Raw genomic sequence first — 17,440 nt, 5'->3', positions numbered from 1 at the left:
ATGCCAGATTATAGTTAATTTGAGCCATCCCAGGAAAGTAAGAAGAAATTTTCATTAGTTTTAAGAGGGCAGTCTGGCGCAATTCTTACTTTCTCCCAAATGTATCATTTTATTAAAAGAGATAAATTAGGAATTTAGAAAATGTGATTTTTTGACAGTTTTCTAGTTCTCATTAGCAAAAATTTGGAACTGAGACCTAGGTAGAAAGTAGCTTTATGTCTTGACAAATATTTTCTATTTATAATAATTTAATAACTAAAATGTGTACACTGGTGATGCTTATATATGAGGGATTTACTGTTGTGCAGAGATTTAGGTATGAACATTACACTTTGGCCTAGAGCAAATGTTGGTCAGTACTGCTGAACCATGAAACCCTTAGATTTCTATGCTAGAACCAGTCAGTATCTTGAAGTCCTTTAACCTGTGAGATCCTCTGTCATCTCTTTGATTAGATTGTACATTGTAAGTATTAATTTCTGACTTTGGAGAATCCTACAGACCATTAAGGCATATAAACAAACTCCTTAGGTTAGCATTGCACAAAATTATGTTGTTCTGATTTGAAACTGTCCAAATTTGTATTGCTAAATATCCCCTGATGTACTGTCTTGGAGCTCAAATGTTTGGGTTCCTTTTAACTCCAGGTTCCTCAGGTCTTGCAGACTTTGGGCTTTCCTTATTTGCCTGTCCTCTAGTTGTCTACTTTGTGTCAGTACTATAGTTGTTGACTGTGAAGAGAGCAGAGACAATAGAAGGGAGCTAGTCAGGAGGCCTGGTGAGGGTGGTGGGAATGAGACAGAATTTGAGAGCAAAGCAAAAAAGTAATTGAAATATTTCTTGCAGGTCTCATTATTTTTGCTTATTTTATACCTCTGGTTTTTTTTTTTTAAATCATTTTTTCTTTCTTTTTTCTTTTCTTTTTTTTTTTTCTTTCAGAAACCCCATTTCATTTCACTTTGCCTAAAGAAGGTGATATCATCCCACCATTGACTGGTGCAACCCCACCTCTTATTGGGCACCTAAAATTGGAGCCCAAGAGACACAGTACTCCTATTGGTGAGTGAATAAAAAGTAACGATGTTTAAGGCAGAATTTCTGAGATATCATTCTTTACACAAGTGATACTTTAGATCTGAGGAGTTGGGCCTGGCTGGTAAGGTTGATTTTTGTTTTAGGGAGAATAGGGTTATGAAGTCTGGTTCTGTGATTTTACTATTAGGAGATGAGGGGTAAAGAGAGGAAGGAAAGAAAGGGTGGAGGGAAGTAAGAAAGAAAGAGAATACTTAAAAGGATTTTCTCTTATTACTTGCAAAGCAGTAGAATCTGACTGCTAAGTAGTGATAAAGCTGTTTTACAAGGAAGGAACAGGAGGTAGGGTAGAAGTACTATTTATTCAATACCTTGGCTAATTAATCAGTCTGCTGCTTGACGGGGCAAGAAAACTTAGATCCTCCTTCCCTGAAGCAGCCAGTAGTCTTCTACATTAACCTATTTGTTTTCTCTAGTCAGTGCTGGGAGGTAACAATCATGCCGTCTGGAGTCTCCTGCTACCTATGCCTGATGCTGGCAGATGTGGGTTGGCTGAGGGCTCATGCAGCATCCTTTGTCCAGATGCAGAAGTGGAACTGAATCCTGTTGCTCCTCTTAAGACCAGGTGTCAATACTAGTTCGTAGTTGTTGATACTTATGACAGGGATCTATCCTAGGAACCTCCTTCAATCCTGCAGAGCTGTGGAGCCAAACAGGCAAATTGATGACCTTGAATTGCTGTTTTTTGTTTTTGTATTTTAGTGTTCTTTTTTTCTTCCTCCCTGCCTCCCTTCTTTCAGGTATTAGCAACTATCCAGAAAGCACCATAGCAGCCAGTGATGTCATGTCTGAAAGCATGGTGGAGACCCATGATCCCATACTTGGGAGTGATAAAGGGGATTCTGGGGCTGCCCCAGACATGGATGATAAATTATGTCTAAGAATGAAACTGGTTAGTCCTGAGACTGAGGCGAGTGAAGAGTCTTTGCAGTTCAACCTGGAAAGTAAGTTTTATGTTAATCTTGGGTAATTAGTACCTGCAGATCATATGGGGAATATTGATTATAATCTAGTTATAATAATTGATACTTTTATATTTATAAATGTATTCGTAAAGTCTTACACCCATAGATTTAATTCTTTGCTTTTGGCCAGCCTGTCGTGTTGCTAAAGATACTCTTTTATAATCTCCATGTTATAGCTTGTTTCTATTAAGTCTGTTTCTATGTAATTGGTTTCCCTGTTCAGAAAGACTTCAGAATAGGGTAGAAAACTTTAGGACTGTGGATTCACATTGCAGATTAATGTTGATGCTTTCTCACACGAATTAGAAGTTGTTTGGTAGGGCTAGAATAAAGAGAAGATACAAGGGAGGGGTGCAAAGTGGGGACCAGATGCTGAAAGGCTTTTTACTTCATGCTGAGAAGCCGAAGAATTTTAGGCAAGGGAGTAATATGATCAGATTTGCCTTTAAAAGAAGCGTCAGCCGGGCGCGGTGGCTCAAGCCTGTAATCCCAGCACTTTGGGAGGCCGAGACGGGTGGATCACGAGGTCAGGAGATCGAGACCATCCTGGCTAACACGGTGAAACCCCGTCTCTACTAAAAATACAAAAAAAAACTAGCCGGGCGAGGTGGCGGGCGCCTGTAGTCCCAGCTACTCGGGAGGCTGAGCCAGGAGAATGGCGTGAACCCGGGAGGCAGAGCTTGCAGTGAGCTGAGATCCCGCCACTGCACTCCAGCCTGGGTGACAGAGCGAGACTCCGTCTCAAAAAAAAAAAAAAAAAAAAAAAAAAAAGAAGCGTCAGCTGAGTCTTTCAAAACCTTGTGCCTTTGTGCATGATGGTTCCTTTCCTTGCATTTTCCATATTCTGTTCTCCTGCCTGGTAAATTCTACCCAGTCTTTAACCAGCAAGTGAGGTCATTGGTAGTGGGACTGGAGATGAGGGATGAATTTGAGGGGTGAGTAGGCAGAACCATGGCTCCAGATGAATATGGAAGTAAGGGGGAGAAAAAAATAGAGAATGACTCTTCACATATACTGTATCATCTCATTTCCGTAATAGTACTCCCAAGTAGGTATCTGCATTTTCATTTTATTGATGAGAAAACAGAGTAAGAGAGGTTTTTAAGTTCCATGTCTAAGGTCACAATAATTGGTGCTAGTTGGAATTTGAGTCAGACCTAACTCTGAGGCTTATAATTTTTTCATTTCAGGTAGTTTGTAAAAGCTGTTTAAGGAGGATTAGAAGAGGAAGAAATCTCATAAATGAGATTATAAAGGAACGTTCAGAGAGAAGGAGAACTAGGAGGGTGTATGAAGCCATGGAAGCCTATGGAGAGGAGAATTACAAGAAGATAATGTCAGGCACGGGAGCAAGTTTAGTAAGATGTGTCTGAAAATATACTTTGACTTTGGGAATTAGGATCCATTTGGTGACTCTAGCAAGAGCCATTTCAGTGTAGCAGTTGGGGTGGGAGCTATACTGAAAGTAATTGAGGAAGGATGAGGAAGAGGAGATGAGGCTGCACATGTACTCTCTACTTTTGACAAGTTTATGTGAGAGAAGAAGAGAAAATATGGTGAGTTAGAGGTAAATGCAGGGTTGAGAGAAGATTTGTTATTTTTAGGCTAGGAGAGGCCTGAGCAAGTTTATAGATTTTAACCCACTTATGCCTAATGTTCCACTATTGGAACGTTAAGCTTGTGGGAGTTATTTATATCCTACTGCTCAATGTCATCACCAAAGTCTGATTTTTCACCAAAAAAAATTTGCAACCTCCAGCATAAATGGGTTGAGGAAGGACCCAAAAAAGGGAGGCATAGATTAATGACGAGGAAATTGGGAGAAACAGTTGATTAATTAAGGCCCTGAAGAAGTTGGGAAGGGAGGCTATTGAAGACTACACAGAATAGGTTGGATAAGCAGGACTTCTCCTTCCCTGAGACCAGTGAAAGGTAATTTTAGCTAATACATTTTTAGCTCTTACTGTATGCCAGGCACTTCACATGTATAGCTCATTAAATCTTATAACAAGCCTATGAACTAGATCCTATTATTATCCTCCTTTTACAGATGAGGAAACTGAGGCACAGGACGGTTGAGCACCTTCACTAGACATAGCTAGTAGATGGAGGATCCTGGACACAAATCCAGGAAGTCTGATTCCAAATCTTAAATGTTGTGGTACTTACTGATTTGAATCTTAGCAACTCAGTAGACTGAGTTAAAGTATTACATGGTTCCATTCTTACTATCATCATCTCTGGAATAAATAAGAGCTTGTTGCCAGGCATGGTGGTTGGTGCGCTCCTATAATCCCAGCAATGCCAGAGGCTGAGGTGGGAGGTGTGCTTAAACCCAGAAGTACAAGACCAGCCTGGGCAACATAGTGAGATCTCATCTCAAAAAAATAAAAATTTTTAAAAGGGTTTGTCAAGAGAGAGTATTGATAGCCTTAAATCTTACTTTACCTTTGGATCTGAAATTATAACTAGCTAAGTGTTAAGGATGATTATTATCAGTAAATTTTACTACCTTTCCTAATACCAGGAGCATAGTATCAAGGACTATATTCAGTGTTACTTACATCATTTCATCCTCACAACAAACTTTTGAGATTTGTTGTGTTTTTATCTTATAGAGGAGGAAACTGAGACTGAAAATGACAAAGTAGTTTACTCCTAGGTTGGACTATTAAGTGCAGTAGCCAGGGTGTGAGCCAGATTTCTGTTTTAGAGCCAGGGCTCCAACTGAACTTCAGCTGCCTCCCCGATGACTGTTTAGATTATGTTGGGTCATGAATATTTTGTAAATATGTTAAAAACATTTAAGGGTTGTTTTCTCTAAGGCTGGTATAAATTTTAAATGAACATATTTTAATCCCTTGAAATTAGTGACATTGTTGTAAGAATATGGGATTCTTTTCAGTATAACCTTTAATTTGTTGCTATATATTCTTGAAAATGTCCTTTTTGTTTTTCTTTTTTTTTTTTTTTTTTTTGAGACAGGGCTTCTCTTTGTCACCCAGGCTGGAGTGCAGTGGGGTGACCTCGGCTCACTGCAACCTCCATCTCCCAGGCTCAAGCGACCCTCCCACCTTAGCCCCCTGAGTAGCTGGGACTACAAGCACGCCACCACCCATGTCTGGTTAATTTTTGTGTTTATTATAGAGGTGGAATTTTGCCATGTTAGCCAGCCTGGTGTTGAACTCCTGGGCTCAAGCAATCCTTCTGCCTTGGCCTCTCAAAGTATTGGGATTACATGCATGAGCCACGGTGCCTGGCCACCCTTTATTTTTCAAGTTTCTGTCCTAAAGCACTTTGGGAAGAACTTGGGTACCTTCTATTTGTGGGTGCTCTAAAAACGATTTAAAATTAGTTCATCGACCTAAAATATTTTCTACATAGTTTATTAAGTTCTTTCATTTTTAATTTGTTTTTAATATATAAATTTAAAAAAATTTTTTTGGTTTTTAATTTTATATTATTACATAATTTTTTAACTTCTTATATGGGCAGAGATGAATTGGGATTCAGAAGTTTAATTTTCATTTAAGAATGTTACTGCTGGCCAGGCGCGGTGGCTCATGCCTGTAATCCCAGCACTTTGGGAGGCCAAGGCAGGTGGATCACATGAGGTCAGGAGTTTGAGACCAGCCTGGTCAAGATGGTGAAACCCCATCTCTACTAAAAATATAAAAATTAGCCGGGCATGGTGGTGGGCACCTGTAATCCCAGCTACTCGGGAGGCTAAGGCAGCAGAATCTCTTGAACCTGAGAGGCGGAGGTTGCAGTGAGCCAAGATCATGCCACTGCACTCCAGCCTGAGAGACAGAGTGAGACTGTATCTCAAAAAAAAAAAAAAAAAAAAAAAAAAAAAGAATGTTACTGCTAAGGGCTGGGTGTGGTAGCTCATATATGTAATCCCAGCACTTTGGGAACCTGAGGCAGGTGGATCACCTGAGGTTGGAAGTTTGAGACCAGCCTGGTCAACATGGTGAAACCCTATCTCTACTAAAAATACAAAAATTAACTGGGTGTGGTGGTGCATGACTGTGATCCCAGTTACTCGGGAGGGTGAGGCACGAGAATCGCTTGAACCCAGGAGACACAGGTTGCAGCAAGTCAAGATTATACCACTGCACTCTAGCTTGGGCAACAGAGTAAGACCCTGTCTCCAAAAAAAAAAAAAAAAGAAAGAAAAGAAAAAGTTATTCATTATATTGTATTTCTTGCCAAACTTATTACTCTTTTATAGGAAGTTTGAAAGAAAAGTGATTGGTGGAAGTGAGAAAAACTTATACCATTAAATTACAAGAAATCTGGCCTGCATTGCAGCCTGGGTGACAGAGTGAGACTCCGTCTTAAAACAAGCAAAAAACAAGGAATCTGGCAGATCACTTGATTTCAGGAGTTCGAGACCAGCCTGGGAAACATGGCAAAACCCTGTCTTTGCTAAAAAATACAAAAAATTAGCTGGACGTGGTGACACATGCCTGTAGTCCCAGCTACTCGGGAGGCTGAGGCACGAGAACTGCTTGAACCTGGGAGGTGGAGGTTGCAGTGAACTGAGATCATGCCACTGCACTCCAGCTTGGGTGATAGAGCGAGACTGTCTCAAAAAAATAAATAAACAAAATTACAAGAAATGTTTGTTTGTTTACACTTACTAGTTTTACTTATTTTTATTTTTGTTATTTGTTGCAAATACTAGTAGAGCAGAGTGAAGGTTTTAGGTGTGATACTAACTAAATTCTGTTTCTCTTTCCTTTCTCTCCTTGGTTTTTTTTTTTTTTATTCAGAGCCTGCAACTGGTGAAAGAAAAAATGGATCTACTGCTGTTGCTGAGTCTGTTGCCAGGTAACCAAAGCTGGATGCTATTTAGAGTTTAATACGCAGCTACTGGTAATGAGGGTAGATGGTTTATCAACAAAGGGAAAAAGTTAAAATAAGAAAGTTAAAATGAGCCTCTTCCATAAAAGATTTAGCAGTGTTTTGAAGGGATCATAGACTTTTTAATTAATACTTTTTTAAGTACAGTGAAGCTTTTTTCCACACCTAGAACTAAGATAATTGAAATGTCTTTTCTTTTGTTGATGTGAGAGTTCCTCTCCCCACTTTTTTCTGTTGCTGAGACAATAGTCTCCACAATCTCAGGATTGTAGTTCCAATTGATGAGAAAAAGAAGGATTAACGAGATAGCTACAGATCTTGTTCCTTCTGTAATCGCATACTCAGCTGCAGCCTCAGGTCATTTTCTCTTCTGCCTGCCAAATTAACTACTATGTTGAGCGGTTATTTTTGCTTTGTCATGAATGTTGTAATGCTTTGAGGACGAGTATGACCCCATACTGAGGTTTTGGTTGGTAAGCTTTGCCATCTGGTGGCTGTGAGGGTACAATTGTTTCATTTGTGTCTGGCATGTCATCAAGCACGAAAACACTAACAGCAGTTGGTGAAATATAGGCAAGAATTCTTTTTTTATTTTCTTTTTTGAGACAGAATCTTGCTGTGTTGCCAAGGCTAGAGGACAGTGGTGCGGTCATGGCTCACTGCGACCTCAACATCCTGAGCTCCAGCGATCCTCCTGCCTCAGCCACCTGAGTAGCTGGGGCTATAGGCATGCACCACCTCATCTGGCTAATTTTTGTATTTTTTGTAGAGATGGGAATTTCACTATGTTGCCCAGGCTGGTGTTGAACTCCTGGGCTGAAGTGATCTGCCTGCCTTGACTTCCCAAAGTGCTAGGATTACAGATGTGAGCCACCATGCCCCACCAAGAATTCTTCAATTAGAGGCTAGGCGGGTACTGTAAATGACTAAAGTGGTTAGGTACAAGACAGAGTGTTGAGGACAATGGCAAACTGAATGTATGGTCCATGTGAAAGGGTGTGCCCCACTGAACTCCAGCCAGTAGTCGTCATGAGAGACTGCAAACTTATTGTTGCCACATCTTTGTTTTTAAAAAGAAATCTGGATTTTTAAAAAATAAAATATCAAATAAAAGAGGCCTGTGGACTAAATGTGACTCCTCACTTGTGAGTTTCTGACCTTTTTCAAAGTCTTTTGATCTGTTCTTAGCTATGTCTTAGGGAGATTAGTTCCTCTCTAGGCTATTGTATATTTAATCTGAAAGATAAGTACCTTAGAGTCCTTTTTCATTTGAAAATCCTTTAATGATATGCAGTCTTAGAAGCTGAAGAAAGTGGAGTGTGTATCTGGTCCATTTGGCTTTAACAGAATTTTTGGCCAGGAATAAGTTGTTATTAGTCTGTACATATGCGTATTCAGAGGGTTGCTAAAGCTTCTAGAACCCTCAGGGTAGAAAGTAGAGAGGAGAAAATAAGGAAAACCTTTGAGCAGAGGGTTGGAATGGTGGATCTTAGAATGAGATGAATTTTTTGATATTGTTGTGAAGAAAATTTTCTAGGTAAGAATCTGAATTTAAAAAGATTTTGACTTGTTTGCCATTGGGTTCACTCTAACAGATAATCTAAAGTAAGCTCTGTCACAATATTGGAAGTGGTCCTTGGTTCATCTGCATTTAGGTGGAGCTTTTTTGTTTGTTTGTTTGAGACAGGGTCTCACTTTGTTAACCAGGCTGCAGTGCAGTGGTGCGATCACAGTTCACTGCAGCCTTGACCCCCCAGGCTCGAGCAGTCTCCTGCCTCAACCCCACAAGGAGCTGGGACTACAGGCATCTGCCACCAAGCCTGGCTAATTTTTGTATTTTTAATAGAGATGGGGTTTCGTCATGTTGCCCAGGCTAGTCTCTAACTCCTGAAGCTCAAGTGATCCGCCTGGCTCAGCCTCCCCAAGTGGTAGGATTACAGGTATAAGCCCCCGTGCCCAGCCTACGTGAAGCTTTTAAGTGTTGTTAGTAACTGTACTCTGTTCAGATTACTTGCTGTCACCTTATTTCTCATTTTATTTCTTTTTCTCTATTTTACTATAGAAGGTTTCAAGCATATACGAAAGTAGAGAGAGTAGTATAATGGACTGCTGTGTATTCATCATCCAGTTGCAAAAATTTCTTATGGCCAGTCTTGATTCATTTATATTTCCAGCACCCCCCCTCCCTACTGAATTATTTTGAAGATAATTTCAGCATTATATAATTTTATCTGAAATACTTCAGTGCTGTCTCCAAAAGATAAGGATTCTTATTTTAAACTTAACCGTATTACTATTATCATACTTTAAAAAATTGACAGTGGTTCCTTAATATAATAAAATATTCAATGTTCAGATTTCTCTGATTGTCTCATAAATGGTGTTTTACAGTTTGACTCAAGATCTAAATAAGGTCCACATATTGCATTTGATTGTGTCTCTTTAAGTCTTTTAAAATATAGAGTACCCCTCCAGTCTTTTTTTTTTTTTCTTTTTTTTTTTTGCCTCTTGCTTGCAAATTATTTGTTGAAGGTACAGATTGTTGTATAGTTTTCTACATTCTGGATTTTGCTGATTGCATCTTTATGGTATTTAATACAGTTCTCTGTCCGCCTTATTTCCAGTAAATCTTCCTTGAGAATTTTAAATTATGCTAATTCAAAACAAATATGGAGAATTTGCATTTTGGTGTAAGGTGATTTGGAGTTTGATATGCAGAGAAAGCATTTTATTTCCTCTGTGCATAAAAGGATACTCTCCAAAAGTACTTTTCTTTTCAAAACTAACAATATATTGCTTTAATATATTGTCTTAGTCCCCAGAAGACCATGTCTGTGTTTAGCTGTATCTGTGAAGTCAGGCAAGAGAATGAGGCTGGAAGTGAGGATCCCCCCACTGCACCCATCAGGTAAGCATTATTTTTATAGAATCTTTTGGGCTCCGTTGGTTCACAAAATGGTTGGTGCCCAAATCCTAATATGTGCTGTGCTATGGTTTGAATGTGGCATGTGTTGGAAGCTTAACCCCCAGTGCAACAGTGTTGAGAGGTAATTAGTGGTATAAAGCTACAGAAGTTGACCACACACACACTAAAAAGAGGTTAGGCCATGGGGGCACTGCCCATATGAATGCATCAAGGCTGTTACGGTGAGCATGGGTTAATTATAAAAGACTGAAGGGTCTGTTTGGCCCTCTTTCCACCTTCTTGCATGCACCCTTACCATGTGATGCCTTCCATCGTATTACGATGCAGCTAGAAGGCCCTCACCAGCTGGCCATCTAGATGCTGGTGCCATGTCCTTGGACTTTTCAGCATTCAGAACCATGAGCCAAATCCTGTAAATCTCTTTTTATAAATTTCCCAGTCTAGTGGGAATTCTGTTATAGCAGCAGAAAACAGACTAAGATATACTGCTACTATTTTGTGAGCTTAGCTTACCTTTTTTTTTTTTTTATACCTTGTGGGACTATGATGTATTCTGGATGGATTCATGAGCTATCATGAGAAATTTTGTTAAATATTTTATAGATACACATTTTTGTCTTTATCTGCCAGTTGTATCAATTTGAAATTACTGTCTTCATAAATGTATTTATTTATTTTGAGATAGGGTCTCATTCTGTCACCAGGCTGGAGTGAAGTGGCGTGAACATGGCTCACTGAAGCCTTTACCTCCTGGGCTTCAGCCTCCCAACTAGCTAGGACCACAAGCATATGCCACCATACAGGCTAATTTTTCTATTCTTTGTAGAGATGGCTTCTCACTATGTTGTCCAGTCTGGTTTCAAACTCCTGGGATCAAGCAGTCCTCCCACCTTGGCATCCAAAAGTGTTAGGAATACAAGTGTAAGCCACCGTGCCCTACCTATGAAAATAATTTATGTAATTCTGCATTTCTTAGATTAGTTTTTCTTATTTTGGAAATCATGTTTACTTTTAACAGACTTTTTATTTCTCCTTAGTTTCCCACAGAGCAAAATATGAGATGTTTAACATCCCAAATTTAAAGTTTTTCAGACTTGATGGAATTAATTTTTCCGTAATTTCTTTTTCTTTTTAGAGACAGGATCTCACTGTGTCACCCAGACTGAAGTGCAGTGGTGCAGTAGTAGCTCACAGCAGCCTCAAACTAATTTTTGTGCAAGCGATTTTGCTCAAGCAATCCTCCTGCCTCAACCCCCTGAGTAGCTAGGACTGCAGGCATATGCTGCTGTGTCTGGCTAATTTTTTTTTTATTTAAACTTTTTGTAGAGACGAGGTCTCAGTATGTTGCCCAGGCTGGTCTCAAACTCCTGGGCTCAAGTGATCCTCCTGCCTCGTCTTCCCAATGTGCTAGAATTACAGATACGAGCCACTGTGCTTAGCCCCAAAATTTATTTACTCCATAATCTCTTAGAACAGTTCTGAGGCAGGAAAAAAGTTTTGAGTTACAGGCCCTTTTTCTCTATATAAATAATTAAGGAGGTGGCCAGCCACGATGGCTCACCCCTGTAATCCCAGCACTTGGAGGTCAAAGCATGAGGATTACTTGAGGCCAGGAGTTCGAGATGAGCCTGGGTGACATAGTGAGACCCTGTTTGTACCAAGAAAAAAAAGAAAAAAAAAAAAAGCTGGATGTGGTGGCATGCGCTTGTGGTCCCAGCTACTTGGAAGACTGAAGTGGGATGATTGGTTGAACCTGGGAGGTCAAGGCTGCAGTGAGCTGTGGTCTCACCACTGCACGTTAGCCTGGGGAACAGAGTGAGACCGTGTCTTTAAAAAAAAAAAAAAAAAGTATCTTGTATGGAATATATGATTCTTATATTTAGTGTAGAGAAGTAATGGCAATGGAAAAGAACCTGTATTTTCATTATGAAATGAGTATCTTTCACCTCTAAAATTCAGTGATTTTCTAATTAGACAATGTGATAATATTTTGTCAGTAGGTATATCACTAATAGTGATATAAGTAGCATGATTTAGCCAGGTGGCACTTTGATAGACCAAGATGGGTGGATGTCCTGAGCTCCGGAGTTGGAGACCAGCCTGGGCATCATGGTGAAACTTCGTCTCTACAAAAGTACAAAATTAGCCAGGTTTGGTGGTGCATCCCTGTAGTCCCAGCTACTTGGGATGCTGAGGTGGGAGGATGGCTTGAGCCCAGGAGGTGGAGGTTATAGTGAGCCAAGAGTGTGCTACTGCACTCCAGCCTGGGTGACAAAGCCAGACTCTGTCTTTTAAAAAAAAAAAAAAAAAAAAGACTGGATGGGGTGGCTCACGCCTGTAATCCCAGCACTTTGGGAGGATGAGGAGGGGTGATCACTTGAGGCCAGGAGTTAGTGACCAGCCTGGCCAACATGGTAAAAACCCGTCTCTCCTGAAAATACAAAAATTAGCTAGGTGGGGTGGTCCATACTTGTAGTCCCAACTACTCTGGAGGCTGAGGCATGAGAATCACTTGAACCCTGGAGGTGGAGGTTGCAGTGAGCCAAGATGGTGCCACTGCACTACAGCCTGGGTGACAGAGCAAGACTCTGTCTCAAAAAAAAAAAAAAGTAATAGGTAGCATAATTTCTAAATTTCTATGTTCATTATTGAAAGAAATATTTAAAATAAATATGTCAATGCTTTAAATGGGCATTCTGAATAAGTGTGAGCTTGTTGATATTCTTGGGAATCAGATGATCTGAAATCATGTGATTTTAAAAGTGGTGTAGTAATGACCCAGCTATTACTGAATTTATTGATGTCATTGAATTGCCTTGCTTTTTTATTAAAGCATTTTAAAATAGAGGTGCCAAGATGTTGGTGATACTGTTTAACCTTGGTGGAGCAGAGACCTGGGGATCTAGCTGTATTTGATTCCAGATGCCTCATAAACATAGCTACACTCAGAGTAGAATAGTTAGACATTTGTTAAATATGGAGATGTATTCTTTCCTATTTCAATTTGGGTTAATTTTTTTTTTTTTTTTTTTTTTTTGAGATGGAGTCTTGGTCTGTCATCCAGGCTGGAAGTGTAGTTGGGTGATCTTGGCTCACTGCGACCTCCACCTCCCAGGTTCAAGGGATTCTCCTGCCTCAGCCTCCCAAGTAGCTGGGACCACAGGTGTACACCACCATGCCTGGCTAATTTTTTTGTATTTTTAGTAGAGATGGGGTTTTGCCATGTTGGCCAGGCAGGTCTCGAACTCCTCACCTCAGGTGATCCACCTGTCTTGGCTTCCCAAAGTGCTGGGATTACTAGCGTGAGCTACTGTGCCCAGCCTAAAATTTACTTTCTTAGCATCAGTTTCTAAGTGTGGTATATAGTGACCAGAGTAGAATTGCATAGCTGGAACTAATGGAGAGGGACAGAGGTATGGCACTTCTTATAATTTATTGAATTGCTGTAGAAGTAAAATTCCATTCAGATATTCTAACCTGAATAAATAGCTTCTGAGGTATCTTAGTCTCTTTGGGCTGCTACAACAAGCTGCCATAGGCCAGGTAGCTTATAAACAAAATAATTTATTTCTCTCATTGCTGGAGGCTGAGAAGTTCTAGATCAAATCAGTGGCAGATTTGGTGTCTGGTGAGGGCCTGCTTCCTGGTTCATAGACAGCTGTTCTCACATGGCAGCTGGGGGCAAGAGAGCTCTCTGAGGTCTCTTTTATAAGGGCACTGACACTTCCTGAGGGCTCTTCCTCTTAATACCATCACCTTGGGGGCTAGGATTTAATATATGAGTCTTGGGGTGAAGAGGACATAGACATTTAGTCTGTAGCATGAGTTAAAATTTATAAGCTTGTTTAGGATAGGAAACAACAATAATTGAATTCCTAAAATCGAGTCCTGGCTCTTCTGGCTTTTGAATCCTTTCCTCCTTGCTCAGCCATTGGTATGTTAGATGTCTTAAAGATTTAAATATGAATATTTAGTTGATACTGAAGGTGAACTAAGTCTCTTTAATTGCATTGTCTTAAACATCTAATATTGATTATCTGCTGTGCTCAATATCTTACATATATGAACATTTATAAACCTCATAAAAGGTAAGTGCTTGGCCGGGCGCGGTGGCTCAAGCCTGTAATCCCAGCACTTTGGGAGGCCGAGGCGGGTGGATCACGAGGTCAGGAGATGGAGACTATCCTGGCTAACGTGGTGAAACCTCGTCTCTACTAAAAATACAAAAAACTAGCCGGGCGTGGTGGCGGGCGCCTGTAGTCTCAGCTACTTGGGAGGCTGAGGCGGGAGAATGGCGTGAACCCGGGAGGCGGAGCTTGCAGTGAGCCGAGATCACGCCACTGCACTCCAGCCTGGGAGACACAGCGAGACTCCGTCTCAAAAAAAAAAAAAAAAAAAAAAAAAGGTAAGTGCTACTCATGGTAGGTGTCTCCTGGTGGTCATGTTCTTACTTCTTCTTCATTGGACCATATATTTTCATTCAGTTGAGGTTCCTGAGGGATAGGACACAAACTGTAACGACCAAATGTATATATACTAAGCTCTTCTTGGCTAGAACTCTATTCCAAATCCCTCTTTGAGCTCCTGTTCTGGTAGGCTGAGATAAACAATATAGAAACCTCAGAAACTTTTTTCCTTTTCCTTCAAGATCTAGAGCAGAGCAATCCCTGAAGAGCACTTCCTGCTTCCTTTACTGTATCTACCTAGGAAAGCTGAGATCCTAAGGATAAGAGCTTCTGTCAAATAGGAGACAGCCCCAACTCTTTTTCTGGCCACATACTTAAATCAACATATGACATGGTTTCTAGGCCCCTTATCATCCTTCGTGTTACCTTCTGGGTTTATCTACAGTTTATGCTTTGTAAACTGTCATGCCCAGAACTGAAACAGATATTCCAGATGTGGTCTTAGCTTGGTCAGTTCAGAATGGATTCCTTTTATCTTTATTCTGGCTGTTGTACATGTAATGGAGCCTAAAACTGCATTATGTTGATTTAATCTGAGTAGATTTTACAATTAATTGATTCAGAGAACATTTAGTCTTCTGTTCAAAGTACATGTATTAAGCATCTATTTTATATTAAGCTGTGAGTTAGGTGTTTTAAATATAAAAATGAATAAGACATGAACGTCAAATTTCTGTTGACTTGGAGTTAGCCTGGATGTTTTTGTTCTGGAGAATTGTTAGGGATTTTTTTTTTTTTTTTGAAACGGAGTCTTGGTCTGTCGCCCAGACTGGAGTGCAGTGGCGCGATCTCGGCTCACTGCAAGCTCCGCCTCGCGAGTTCACGCCATTCTTCTGCCTCAGCCTCCCGAGTAGCTGGGACCACAGGCGCCCACCACCACGCCCGGGTAATTTTTTGTATTTTCGGTAGAGACTTGGTTTCACTGTGTTAGCCAGGATGATCTTGATCTCCTGACCTCATGATCCACCCACCTTGGCCTCCCAAAGTGCTGGGATTACAGGTGTAAGCCACCACGCCTGGCCTGTTAGGGATATTTAAGAAAGCTCGTAGTCACTTCAGAAATCATGGTATGTGGTTTGTAGGACACATTCAGCAAATGCTTGTGGAATAAAGGAACAAATCACTGATACCCAAATGGGATGACTTATGAAAAGTAATTGGCTATATCTTGAGAACTGTCTTTGAGAAACAATTCATTCTGAAATGTTTAGTTGTAGATATATCAGTATAGCTGACAAAACTAGAATCTACCTACAGCTTTATCCTTTATAAATCAGATTTTCTGTCCTAAAAATATTGGTCGGGGGGATAAACAGTATCTAGAATGTTAGGAGTCAGTTAAGGAATGTTAGAACCATTCATAAGGCGAGATAAGACATCTTGACCTAATTGATCTTTTTTCAAAATAGATCTCTAAGTTGCCCTTCATTGTCTATGACTTCAGTAATGGGTTTACATCTTTTTGTTTACTTCATTTTCCTGCATCAAGTTTCAGAGTTCATAGCTAGTGATGGGAAGAAATTTTATGACTCTTTTATCATCATGCTGGAATTATTCCAATCTACCGTTATGTTTTTTACAGGAGTGAAATTATAATGAGAGGCCTCCAAAGGTGATAATGCTTGACTACCTGAATTTCTCCCTTCCTTATATTTCTCAAATTGTCAAAATATGGCTCCCCCCTTGCCACTACACACACACGCGCACACACACACACATTCACACATACACTTGCTTAATTGACATGGCTTCTTTATATGTTGCATTTTCAGGGGGAACTTGCTCCACTTTCCAAGTTCTCAAGGAGAAGAGGAGAAAGAAAAATTGGAGGGTGACCGTACAATCAGGCAGAGTCAACAGCCTATGAAGCCCATTAGTCCTGTCAAGGACCCTGTTTCTCCTGCTTCCCAGAAGATGGTCATACAAGGGCCATCCAGTCCTCAAGGAGAGGCAATGGTGACAGATGTGCTAGAAGACCAGAAAGAAGGACGGAATACTAATCAGGAAAATCCTAGTAAGGCCTTGATTGAAAGGCCCAGCCAAAATAACATAGGAATCCAAACCATGGAGTGTTCCCTGAGGGTCCCAGAAACTGTTTCAGCAGCAACCCAGACTATAAAGAATGTGTGTGAGCAGGGGACCAGTACAGTGGACCAGAGCTGTGGAAAGCAAGATGCCACAGTTCAGACTGAGAGGGGGAGTGGTGAGAAACCAGTCAGTGCTTCTGGGGATGATACAGAGTCGCTCCATAGCCAGGTGAGAGAACATACTAGGGTACATCAGAGGCCCTGTTTTTGACTTTCAGGATTCTCAGAGAATTTAAGTTGTGGCATGTCTACTTAATGACAATTCTTGAACGTTTTGGACAGAACAGTGATTAAAAGACAAAAACAACTTTTCCAAGATATAGATATGGTAGTGAAATTGTGGGTAGCTATAGTCATTAGATAGTCTTTTAGGGAAAATGTAGTATTGCTACAGTTTTTTAGGTAGGTCTTTACTGGAGGAGAAAGCCAGAGATTCAGCCTGGGTTTATTCCTGTAATACTCTTCTACATTCACTCATTTCCTTCTCCATAATTTTTTATCTTCCCTTCTAACCATCAGATCTAATTTTTTCTCCCTTAAGTCTATTTCATCATGGTTCTCAGGAATTCAGAGAGTAGAAGGTAAAGGGGAAAGAGGCAGCATGAAGAATAGTGTATTTCAGTATATGAAACAGAAAGAATGGTAACAGGAATAGAGAGAGATGGAGAAAAGTCCCCAGGTGACTGGGAACTGCAGAAGAGAAGCTAAACTAGAAGCTAATGTGAGGAAAAGGATTGGGGCTGATGAAAGTGAGGCTGGAGGAATACCAGGTTCCAGGGAATAGACTGGGGAAGTATTGGTACTAGTAAAAATTAAGTAGGTGGCTGTGCATGGTGGCACATGCCTGAAATCCCAGCACTTTTGGAGGCCCAGGTGGGATGATTACTTGAGCCCAGGAGTTTGAGACTAGACTGGGCAACATAGTGAGACCTTGTCTCTTAAAAAAAAAAATTGAGTAGATAAAAAGAAGTTGTAGAAATGTATGTGTTAACAAATACATAGAAGTTCACAACATTTCATTGAGTGGCAGAGTGG

General features: G+C 40.4%; 1 protein-coding gene across 5 annotated transcripts in view; it reads left to right on the top strand.

The window, feature by feature from the left end:
* The window catches only part of TP53BP1 (tumor protein p53 binding protein 1), a 112,446-nt gene that overhangs the window by 66,772 nt on the left and 28,234 nt on the right, over positions 1 to 17,440 (top strand). For 4 of the 5 annotated variants that reach the window (XM_050799343.1, XM_050799342.1, XM_050799341.1 and 1 more), the window contains 5 exons: positions 940 to 1,059; positions 1,833 to 2,036; positions 6,836 to 6,893; positions 9,742 to 9,834; positions 16,091 to 16,574. In XM_050799343.1, the coding sequence (XP_050655300.1) occupies positions 940 to 1,059; positions 1,833 to 2,036; positions 6,836 to 6,893; positions 9,742 to 9,834; positions 16,091 to 16,574 (959 nt within the window). Of the gene's footprint in view, positions 1 to 939; positions 1,060 to 1,567; positions 1,658 to 1,832; positions 2,037 to 6,835; positions 6,894 to 9,741; positions 9,835 to 16,090; positions 16,575 to 17,440 lie in introns of those variants that run through there. The other variant, XM_050799345.1, reaches the window with a different exon arrangement.

This window comes from Macaca thibetana, chromosome 7 (genome assembly GCF_024542745.1).
Source record: "Macaca thibetana thibetana isolate TM-01 chromosome 7, ASM2454274v1, whole genome shotgun sequence".
Classification (NCBI taxonomy): domain Eukaryota; kingdom Metazoa; phylum Chordata; class Mammalia; order Primates; family Cercopithecidae; genus Macaca; species Macaca thibetana.
This window is presented reverse-complemented; position numbering and strand designations above follow the sequence as displayed.